Here is a 12,466-nt window from a genome sequence, read left to right on the forward strand (position 1 = left end):
CGAGGAGGACACGTGGCAACAATGCTGAATAGACTACATTATCTTCATATCCACCCTCTCAAAAGTTTGCCACTGTCTGCTAACTCCAGTGATGAAGGTCTGAATGAGGTGTTCTGAATGAGGTGCTGAGTACTGAACATTCCATAGCAGACTGTTACTAAAGAACTTCAACCTTGTGGAAAGTTGGACAACTAGAATAGAGGATCTTTAAGCTTGTTTTACCTTAGGGCTATCAAGGTAGCAATGACTTATTTATTCAATCAATTTATAGACCACGTGACTATATCTAAAAAGACATATTGAAGCAGTTTACAATATAAAAAATTTAAAATACAAAACATCCACAGTAAAAACATTTCAAACCATAACTGATAAAAAGTATAACTGATTTTGAAATTCCCATACACCAACATCCTACCTTATCTACCACATCTCATCTCAAAAATTCTGCTTCCTGTTAACTGCTTCTCCCAAGATTTATGCTGCCATCCCAACAACTTACTCTTGTGTCAAAGTACCGCACATCTCTTTCAGATCTGTGGCTTCAGCTCAGACACCATCCAGCAACACTGAACAGAATGGAGGGATGTTAGTGGTATCTATTGTTCCACTCTCAACGCTGAAAATCATTTTTTCTCTGTCTTCCTTACCTACAGACCAGAAACCATTTCAGCCAGCTGCTTCTCTCCATCATTTCATGACAACAATGGGCTCTCAGGCTTTCCAACCCCCCAACCCCCAATATCTGCTTTTTGTCATGCACTCCTCCTGATAGTAACAGTTGCACAACAAAAAGCAGCTAACTCAGCAATGTAGCCAAACGCGTACCCTGGATTTTAGGAAAGCAAATTTTAATAAACTCAGAACAATGATAAGGCCCCATGGTAAGCGACTCTAATGAGAAAAGGAGTCCAAGATGGGTGAGAGTTTTTAAAAAAGGAAATTCTAAAGGTGCAATTACAAACAATTCCAACAAGAAAAAAAGGTGGAAGACAACAGAAGAAGCCAATGTGGCTTCACAAAAAGCTGACAGATGACCTGAAAACAAACAAAAAAGGACACATATAGGAAGTGGAGGGAAGACCAAGCTACAAAGGAAGAGTACAGGCAGGGAGCACAGAATTGCAGGGATGGCGTCAGGAAGGCTAAAGCTGAGAATGAGCTGAAGTTAGTGAGGGATGCTAAAAGCAACAAGAAGGCTTTCTTCAGAGACAGTACGTGCATAGTAAAAGACAAAGGAAAGAAATGGTGGTTCAGCTATTAAATAAGGATGGCAAAAATATAACAGATGACAAAGAAAAGGCAGAAGTGCTGAATTCTGAATTCAGATCAGTCTTCTCCTGAAAGAGGGTCTATGACCCCCCTGGAAAAGGCGAAGTACAGGCTGAAGGGGCAGGATTACAGCTTGAGATTGATAGGCATATGGTTAAGGAACACCTAATTACTTTCAATGAGTTCAGTCACCAGAACCAAATTAACTGCATCCTAGCTCACAAGCTGATTTCAAGCTGAATTTGAGCCAACAATGTTATGTGGCTGCAAAAAAGGCAAATGCTATTTTGGGCTGCATTAATAGAAATATAGCTTCCAAATCATGTGAACTACTAGTTCCCCTCTACTCAGCGCTGGTTAGGCCTGATCTTGGGTATTGTGTCCAGTTCTGGGCACCACACTTTAAGAAGGATGCAGACAAACTGGAGAGGGCTCAGAGTAGGGCAACGAAGATGATCAAGGAACTGGAAACAAAGCCCTGCGAGGAGAGACTGAAAGAACTGGGCATGTTTAGCCTTGAGAAGACTGAGGGGAGATATGATAGCACTCTTCAAGTCCTTGAAAGGTTGTCACCGAGAGGAAGGCCAGGATCTTCTTCTCGATCATCCCAGAGTGCAGGACACTGAATAATGGGCTCAAGTTACAGGAAGCCAGATTCTGGCTGAACATCAGGAAAAACGTCAAAAGAGCAATATGACAGTGGAACCAATTACCTAAGGAGGTGGTGGGCTCTCCCACACTGGAGGCATTCAAGATGAAGCTGGACAGCCATCTGTCGGGGATGCTTTGACTTAGATTCCTGCATTGAGCAGGGGGTTGGACTCGATGGTATAGGCCCCTTCCAACCCTACTGTTTTATGATTCTATAATGACAAGTATGTAAGAAGGATGAAGGAATATATTTTCTCAAAATAAAGGGAATTCCAAAGTCATATGCTATCTACACACAAATGTTTCATATTCGAGAACATACTGCAGCAACTATCAAAGACTTCTTTTTTTTAAAATGTTCTTGAACTTCCATTTGTTCATATGACACTAGTTCAGATCCTGCAACTGTAGGGGTATCACTAACAAAATGGTGGGGTGGCAATGGCTTTCTGCTATGGGGATATCTTTACAGTGGGGGAAAAATACATCGGTTCACACACAAAAAGGAGATATGATCTGGAATGTATCTGCACTGCTATGCACATTATGGTGCATTAGCCATATCTACAGTCAGGACCAGAAATATTGGAATAAGGATAACTGTTTTGGCAGTTGGCCTCTGTACACCACCACATTGAAGTTGAAAGGAAACACACCCAGATGGAAGCGAAGTCAGGACTTTCAGCTGTAATTCAAGAGGTTTGACAAAGGTGGGGCACTACCCATTCAGGAAGGACAGCCAGTGGCATACACACGCCCCCATCATTGGTAGCTCATAAGTAATGAAACAAATGGCTGACAAGCAGCTGCATGGCCAGCTGTGGCTTGTTTCCTGGGTACCCCATGATCAATCAAGCAGATAAAAAGCCTGGAGGTGGATCTGACTGTTACATTTGCATTTGGTAGCTGTTCACTGGAACTCCCAACATGAGGCTCAAAGAGGTGACCATGTGAGTGAAGGAGGCCATCATTAGACTGAGGAAACAACATAAACCCATCAGAGAGATAGCAAAAACAGTGGGAGTGGCCAACACAACAGTTTGGAACATCCTGAAAAAGAAGGAATTAACTGGCAAGCTCAGCAACAGCAAAAGGCCTGGAAGACCACAGAAGACAACTCAAGTGGATGACCGCAGAATGCTGCTCATGGTGAAGGGGAACCCTTTCACAACATCTAGCCAGGTCAAGAACGCTCTTGCAGAGGTAGGCATGTCATTGTCAACATCTACAGTCAAGAAACAGCTTTATGAATGTAAATACAGAGGCTTCACAACAAGGTGCAAACCACTGGTAATGCTCAAGAACAGACAGGCCAGGTTAGCCTTTGCCAGCAAACACCCAAAAAAGCCTGCCCAGTTCTGGAATAAGATTCTTTGGACTGAGGAAACCAAGATTAACTTGTACCAGAATGATGGGAAGAGAAAAGTATGGAGAAGGAAAGGAACAGCTCATGATCCAAAGCATAGCACATCATCTGTCAAACATGGTGGTTATGTTATGTGTTATGTGTTATGGCATGGGCATGTATGGCTGCCAATGGAACCGGGTCATTGGTGTTTATGGATGACCTGACTGCTGATGAAAGCAGCAGGATGAATTCTGAAGTGTATAGGGCTATACTTTCTGCTCAGATTCAGCCGAATGCTGCCAAACTGATAGGATGCCGCTTCATATTGCAGATGGATAATGACCCAAAACATACAGCAAAAGCTACCCAAGAGTTTCTCCAGGCAAAGAAGTGGGATGTTCTTCAATGGCCAAGTCAGTCACCTGAACTCCACCCAATAAAGCATGCTTCTCACTTACTGAAGACAAGACTGAAAGCAGAAAGACCCACAAACAAGCAGCAGCTGAAGGCAGCTGTAGTAAAGGCCTGGCAAAGCATCTTGAGGGAGGAAACTCAGCATTTGGTCCTGTCCATGGGTTCCAGACTTCAGGCAGTCATTGACTGCAAAGGATTTTCACCCAGGTATTAAAGGCGATCCTTAAGTTTGAGATGATGTTGGTTTGTTCCATTACTTATGAGCCACCAACGATGGGGATGTGTGTAGGCCACTGGCTGTCCTTCCTGAATGGTTAGTGCCCCACTTTTGTCAACCCCCTTGAATTACAGCTGAAAGTCCTGACTTCGCTCCCATCTGGGTGTGTTTCCTTTCAACTTCAATGTGGTGGTGTACAGAGGCCAACTGCCAAAACAGTTATCCTTGTTCCAATATTTCTGGCCCTGACTGTATACTTGTTGCAGTTAAAAGTATGGTCTGGGATTGGGACTATACCACTTCGTTTTCTCAAGCATTTGTTTTCCAATTTATTTGGTCTGATCCTTGATTTAAAATGCAAGGAATTGTGCCTTATCAAAACCAATGTTCCCATATAATAAGGAAATATAACAAAATAATTATTTGGAAGCACGCATCAGGCAAACCATCTTCTATAATTGGTTCACAAAGTGTTTTTCAACAGGAAATTCCTAGTTTAGGAAATGCTGGTGGTAGTTTCCTGGAGGAAAACAATATACATCAATCTCTAGTTAATTATCTGCCGCAAATGACTTCAAAGAAGCTACTCCATGACTGATGACTAACTGAAAGTGATAAGAAAACATGCTTTGTCATACACCCTGTCAACACAGCAGAGCAGATTAATGAAAATCTGGATTAGCAAGCAGTTCACTCTTGGCAATTTCCTTGCATGCTGCAGCATCCCTGCAATAATATGCTCTTAGCAGTGACAACTAAGAACTTGGTCAGATCAGTGGTCAGCAAGCTCAGCATTCTTCCTTCTTATAACAGAATCCAACCAGATGTCACAGGGAACTTTCACAGGACATGACAGGAAAATTAATCTCTCCAGTTGCTGGTCTTCAGCATCTTGTAGTCAGAGGAATGTGGAAAACGGAGGCCATTCTTCTCGCAATCGTGGCTAGTTGCTATGATACATCAAACCTCTGTATCAGCCTTCCCGAACCAGGAGCCCTCCCGATGCTTTGGACTACAATTCCCATCACTCTTTACCACATGCCATGACTGGGGCTGATGGGATTTGTAATCCAGAACATCTGGAGGGCAGAAGATAGGGGAAGGCTGTCCTATATATTCACATACAGCTTACAAAAGGCATTGAGATTTTATATTTGGAATAAGTGAATAACTTTTCCTATTCCATTCTTTTCCATTCCTCACTCATGGTGTCAACATGCCTGCTCAATCACCACTTTTCTAAGCTAATTTAAACACAGAAGAACACATAGAATGTCTTTAACTTTTGCGACCTTCTTCTTCTTTTTCACTGTTTAAACAAACACACACACACACACACTTGCTAGCACATTTTCCTCCAAGCACTTTCAGAGAGGGCCAGAGGACACACTAGTTGTTATATAATACTGTTTTGGCTTAACACAGCGAGACTATGGTTTTGCCTTTTGCAGAGAATGGTAGCACAATCCGGTATTACAGATGGGCTCAATAAGATATGGAGACCACAGACAGAGGATGTGGGATGTGCCTGTTTATTCAGGGAGGGAGAACTCACTGTTTAGACTGTTTTAGAAGGGCTTTCTTCCAAATAAAAGATTGTCTTCAACCTCCAAGAAACATAGAATCCCAGAGCTAGCAGAAGCCTCTAGAATAATCTGTGAAATGGAACCTACAAAGGCAAATGTACAGGAAGCAAGTCGAGCCCTTCTCTCTTTCTTCTTCCTATTCACCCCAGTGCCAATGATCTCATCAATCCTGCAAGCTCCACTGATGATGGCAAAAACATAAAGAAGGGGCCACAGCTTAGCGGCAGAGCATCTGCTTTGCATGCAGAAGGCCCCAGCTTCAGCCCTCATCTTGTCCAGGTAGGGATAGAAAAGAATCCTGCCTGAAATCTTTGAGACCTGCTGCCAGTCAGACTACGTGCAGCCTTTGGCCACTCCCATCATGGCCCATGGAGCTGCCAGGACTCCACCCAGTTTCCCCCACAGCCTAGCTGATCAGATGGACTGCGGAAGGGGTGGGTAGGGTTTTACACTGATACAAAATAAGAGTGGGCTATCCTTAGCTAGTGCTAGCGCGGCAAGGGAAAGCCTGCACTCATTTTCAGTCAATGACCAGAGAGAAAAGCAGGATTTCCCTAGCTAGCACCAGCACTGATGAAGGCTAGCTCTACACTACTGCTTTATAGCAATATTGAAGTGCACTGATAACTGTTGTTATACCGCTTTTGTAGCGTTATTTCCTGGTTTTTATTACACATTATCCAATACACCACAACAAATGTCACTGTGTGTTCTACAAGGTATAAATGCACAAGAAGGATATAGCATTACCATGACGGAATTGCAATGATATGACACAAGGTGTAGATCTGACCAAAGAAAACCCTGCTCTTATCTTCCAAGCCCCAGAGACCCCACCTGTGAGATTGTTGTTTCCTTGTCATTACCAGCAGTGGAGAAATAGAGACCTTGCTGGCGAAAGCCATTTGTACCTCTCCATCCCTGTGCGCTGACGTGTGTGTGTGTGTGAGAGACACAGAGAGAGAGAGAGGTGCTTGCATGACACCAGATGCAGCCCTCAGGGCCAAAAAGCTTATGCACCCTTGATGTAAACAAGATCAGGCTAGATGGTCCAATGATCCAATTCAGTATAAGACCGCTTCCTATGTTCCTAATAATTCTTTATTCTGAGTACTTGGGATATATTTTGGTCAGAGTGACCTTTGCTGACCTGTTGTGCCAGAAAGTATCCACACTGTGACCTAGTCTGCACAATTTTCCCCTCCAACAAGCCATGCTGCCCGGATTTGGATGACATGACAAGCCGTGTCCAGGCAGTGATTATGGACCTCGCACCCAGCATATGCCACAATTTAAATAAGCCACTGTAGCTTATTTTGATCAGGCAAACCGGCCCTGCATCTTTAAATAATAATAGGCTTATACCAGCATTATATCAACAGAGCATACTCTGTTGATTCAGAGCACCCCATTAAGTTCAAGGGGGCTTACTTCCAAGTAAGTGTGCCTAGTGTTGCAGACTTACAGCGCAATCTTATGTCTACTCAGATGTAAGTTGTAGCTTTCCTGGGGGCTGCAAGGAAACAATACAGCACAAGTTGAGAGATGAAAAAAAGACTCCCCCCCCCCACCGCTCCTTTGTACACATGCCAGGGAAGGAGGGAGGGAGGCGCTCCTTTGAGTCAAACCATGTCTTCTGAGTGGCAACCATCTAGGACGGCATGGAAGAAGATGGGGCAGACATCTGCAAAGGGTTGGCAAGTATGTAATAAAGGAACTGGCAGAAGAACTCTGAGAACCGCTGTCTATTCTCTTTGAGAAATCATGGAGGACGGGGGAAGTGCCAGATGACTGGAGGAGGGCTAATGTTGTCCCTATCTTGAAAAAGGGTAAAAAGGAGGAACCTGGGAACTACAGACCAGTCAGTCTGACATCAATCCCAGGGAAAATTCTGGAGCAGATTATAAAGCAATCCAGCTGTAAGCACCTTGACAACAATGCCGTGATTACTCGAAGCCAACATGGATTTGTCAAGAACAAGTCCTGCCAGACGAATCTGATCTCATTTTTTGATCAAGTCACCTCCCTTGTGGACCGTGGGAATGCTATAGACATCATATATCTCAACTTCAGCAAAGCTTTCGACAAAGTGCCCCATGATATCCTGATGAGCAAACTAGCTCAAAGTGGGCTAGATGAAACAACGATCCAGTGGATCCACAGCTGGCTACAGAATCGGACTCAAAGAGTGCTTATCAATGGGACCTTCTCAAACTGGGGAGAGGTAACAAGTGGGGTACCGCAGGGCTCAGTCTTGGGCCCAGTGCTCTTCAACATTTTTATTAATGACTTGGAGGGGGGAGGTGTAGGGAATGCTGATCACATTTGCAGATGACACAAAATTGAGTGGGATAGCTAATACCCTGGAAGACAGAAACAAAATTCAAAGTGATCTGGATAGGCTGGAGTGCTGGGCAGAAAACAGAATGACATTTAATAGGGATAAATGCCAAGTTCTGCACCTAGGAAAAAGAATCCAAAGGCACAGTTACAAGACGGGGGATACATGGCTCAACAACACTACAAGCGAGAAGGATCTCGGAATTGTTGTCAATCACAAGCTGAATATGAGCCAACAATGTGATGTGGCTGCAAAAAAGGCAAATGCTCTTTTGGGATGCATTTATAGAAGCATAGCTTCCAAATCCCAGGAACTACTAGTTTCCCTCTACTCAGCACTGGTTAGGCCTCATCTGGAGTACTGTGTCCAGTTCTCGGCACCACACTTTAAGAAGGATGCAGACAAATTGGAGAGGGTTCAGAGGAGGGCAACAAAGATGATCAGGGGACTGGAAACAAAGCCCTATGAAGAGAGACTGAAAGAACTGGGCATGTTTAGCCTTGAGAAGAGAAGACTGAGGGGAGATAGGATAGCACTCTTCAAGTCCTTGAAAGGTTGTCACAGAGAGGAAGGCCAGGATCTCTTCTCCATCGTCCCAGAGTTCAGAACACAGAAGAATGGGCTGAAGTCATAGGAAGCCAGATCAGGAAAAACTTCCTGACTGTTAGAGCAATACGACGATGGAACCAGTGATCTAGGGAGGTGGTGTGCTCTCCCACACTGCAGGCGTTCAAGACGAGGGTGGACAGCCATCTGTCGGGGATGCTCTGACTTGGATTCCTGCATTGAGCAGGGGGTTGGACTCGATGGCCTTGTAGGCCCCTTCCAACTGTACTATTCTATGATTCTATATGTGCATACAGCCATTGAATGGACTTGCACTCATGCCTGTGAAAACATCCCTACAATTGGGAAGCCAGCCAGCCACTATCTCTTCTTCTAGCCCACCTTACAGGGTCTTTGGGAAGCCGGAATAAGGGGGAAGAGCAACAACAGCGGGGGGGGGGGGAGTAGATGGGAAGAAAACGCATGAAAACGCATAGAGCGGAAGGAAGCGCGATGAGAAATTCCTGCATACAGGGCCAGTCTAAATCCTGGAAAGGATCTGGAATCAAAAGGACCAGTTTGTAGTGCGATAAAATGCCAGATGTGAAGTGAACCATCACGTTCCACGTTATCCACTGAAAATATTTATCGCTATATATCAAGCGAGTAGATCTGCAGCAGTGGTAAAGAGCAACATCCTCTCTGAAATGTTCTTAAGGTAATGCACAGAAGTACCAATCACTCACAAATATGTTCAGGAGGGGAAGGAGGGTATTCTGTAGCAGAGGAAGATAGGAAGCGGGGCCATCCCATCAGCTCTGCTGAAAGACCGGCTCCATCGGGCTTTTCCCTCCACTGTCACCAGGCAGCAGCCACTCCATCAAACTCCAACTGAAAAAGATGGGGAGCAGGCCTATTCCATCAACTCTGCTGAAAGACCAACTCCATCGGGCTCCTCCTCTCCCTCAACTGTTTCCATTCCAGTCTGTCATTATAAGAACTACTATTTAACTTTAAAAATGGGTCCCTCACTTTGCTTTTTTCCTCTTCTCTTTCCAGCCCCTTTTTGTTTTGTCTTGTGTCTTTTAGAGTGAGCGCCCGTGGATAACGACTGTCTTGTTTCCACTGATTGTATGTACTCTGGGAGCTTTTATACACGAGGCTATTGATCCGCTGTATTTGTTTTTTATTTCATTGCAGAATTGAGATCTGGACACCAGACAGGGTGTCCTTTCCCGCTTTTCCACAATATAACCTCTAGTTGGCACTGTGGCATAGTGGAGTAATGGAAATACAGAAGAGGAACTCGCGCTTTCTTTGCTTTCATAATTAAATGCCGCATTTTCCCTGCTCTAAAAAAACCTCTCCAAAAGTGCTGGTTAGACACAGAAGAGAAACTGGAGAGTCAGGATGTCGTCTAAAGAAGCCATAAACAACAGTGAGTGGGGAATGACGAGTGCATGAAAAATACTATGTGGAAAAGCCCAGGGACCCTTTTTGGCTGGATAAAATACTTTAAATAAATAAATAAATATTGCCTATTCTGATTGGTGCTAGTCCACATGAGCTAATAGGAGATGCACAGAGGTAGAAAGGCTGCTGTTACACCTAAACAGTAATGGTAGCTCAAACACATCATAATAGGAAGCAACACTTTAATGAAGCGCTTTCTGTTTCTTAGGCTCTCTTCCTGTTGTCAGTAAGTGAGTTAACTACATATATTAATACTGCAATTGCCAGCAGTGAATGACTCCTGCTGAATGGAAAAAGATTGGCAAGAACAATAATAATGTAAATAATGTAAATAAGAAAATGATCAAAACAGATTCCTGTAACAAGTAAACATCTGTGTCATATCCTAACACTTTTTCTCTCCAAATATTTCCTTTTTTCATGCCTACATCACATTCCAATCATAAACATTCACAACGGTTTTGTGTGATATCTGAATACGTTTTCTTCTCACTTTAAACAATATGAATACATGAAGCTTGAGTCTAACTTACCAAACCTCTTGTAACCGAAGGACTGAACCTCCTCCTCTTCTGAAAAGTCGTCTGGATAAAAATAAATAAATAGGCAGATATTCTATTAGTATATGATAACAGTATACATATATATGATATGTCTATAGTAGACATAGAATTGAAAATTCTGCTTAGGAGTTTACTGCATTGAAATGCAATCGTTTGCTCAATGGAGTCTAAAAAATATCAAGGGCATTTCTTTAGCTGATAAGTAACCCTTGAAGCCCTGTTTGTCTGAATCACAAGTAGAAAACCATCTGGTTATGCTCAGCAGCCTGTATGTAGAAATTATTGGGTGGTCCAGTACATAGTTTAACTGAACAGACAAATTTTACTTACTACACAATATCCAAGAAACCAAGTTCTACTTGACTTTAAATATATAATTGCTGCAACTACAATAAGGCAAACAAATACAAAAAATTAAACCCTGTCCTGACTTGGAAGAGGAGAGGAGGATTCTCTGTAGGCAAGGGTGAAGATCTAGCAAGATGCTTTGAAGTTTCGTCTCGTGCTTAATGTGCTCTGGTTCTTTCAAAGATAAAAAGAGGGCTGTAGTCAGCAGGCTTGCCAGGTTTTCCTTGTACTGACTTCACCACCATCATTATTACTATGTGATAATTGTCTAAAAACATGCTAGGTGCTGTACAAGAGTAAAATCAGACATGGCTATATTTGCAGGCTGACATTGTAAAAGGACATGATGACAGTAAGAGAGAAAATTGAAAGGGAAGGTTTGATCAGGGAAAGCTTGTGAAAGAGATTTATTTATTACATTTGTATACAGTCCAATACCTGAAGCTCTCTGAGTGGTTCACAAAGAAAGATGTACATCCATAAAATACAGTAACTTAATATAAAAATCTTCAAAAATTAAAACAGAATAAAACCCAGATTAAAAACCAAAGTAAAAGCCAACAGCAGTGCAAAGATCTTAAAACATACTAAGGGTGCAATGTTTAGACAAAAAAACGCCTACAACTCTGGAACTTTTTCTGTAGGACTTTTTCTGTCTATGAATGGGCATTGGATTATTTATTTATTTATTTATTTAATTACATTTCTATACCACCCCTTAGGCAAAGCTCTCTGGGCAGTTTACAAAAGTTAAAACATTAAAATACAATATACAAAGTTTAAAAGCCATTTACATAAAAGCATACGGACAATCTATACGAACAACATATAACTAAAAACAACTTTGAACTAAAAACAATTTAACAAAAAATAAAAATCCAACAATAAAACACAGCTTAAAACAACACAGCCTTTGAAGTGTTCAGAAACTTTCAACTGCTTCAGTATATGGCAGCTAAGCTGTTGGCAAGAGCTTGTCATGGTTAAAATAGACAACATGGTTTAAAGAACTTGATTTGCTCCCAGTCTGTTTCAAGGCCAAATTCAAGATTTTGACCAAATGGTACCTAAAGGATCACCTACTCCTGTATGTACCCTGTGCGACAGCCAAGGTAGTCACTGTGGGCCCTTCTTTGGATGCCCCAGCCTGCAAAGATTAAGTAAGTGACCAACAGGGGATAAGGCCTTTTCTGTGGTTGTCTCTAACCTGTGGTACTCCCTCATCAAGTAGATCTGCTTGTCTCCTTCAGATGCCAACTGAAGTCCATCCTTTTCAACTGGCTTTTTGTGTGTTCATCTGTTGGTTTAATTTGGTTTGGCTTTGTGTTCTGACGGTACAATATCTGGCCAATTGCTTTTACAGCTCTGTTCCTTTATTCAGCATGTTTTAGTTTGTCCATTATGTATTTTGTACTTTAATATTGAATTTCTGTGATGTTTTACCATGTGTTAATTTGGAGAAAGCCAGCATACACATTTGAAAAACAGTTTCAGAATGCCCTAACACTTTTTTTAAAAAACTGAAAAACTAAAAGGCCAGGGAGAACAAAGAAGACTTTACCTGGCCCCAAAAAGACCACAATGAAGGTGCCAGGTGAACTTCTGTAAAGAGAGCATTCCACAATGGGGTGCCACCACTGAAAAGTCCCTCTCCTTAGTGGCCACTCACCTCATTTGGTGGAGGCATCCAGAGAAATACCTCTGAGG

The 12,466-nt window shown here is 42.6% G+C and overlaps 1 protein-coding gene across 1 annotated transcript in view; it reads right to left on the reverse strand.

Moving 5' to 3' along the window:
- The window catches only part of COLEC12 (collectin subfamily member 12), a 143,392-nt gene that overhangs the window by 108,819 nt on the left and 22,107 nt on the right, over positions 1–12,466 (reverse strand). Inside the window, exon 2 of the mRNA XM_084849749.1 lies at positions 10,382–10,432. Coding sequence (XP_084705875.1) covers positions 10,382–10,432 — 51 coding nt within the window. The remainder of the gene's footprint in view (positions 1–10,381; positions 10,433–12,466) is intronic.

Source organism: Heloderma suspectum, chromosome 4 (genome assembly GCF_057233095.1).
Source record: "Heloderma suspectum isolate Gila_16-S chromosome 4, 16-S_ref, whole genome shotgun sequence".
Lineage (NCBI taxonomy): Eukaryota > Metazoa > Chordata > Lepidosauria > Squamata > Helodermatidae > Heloderma > Heloderma suspectum.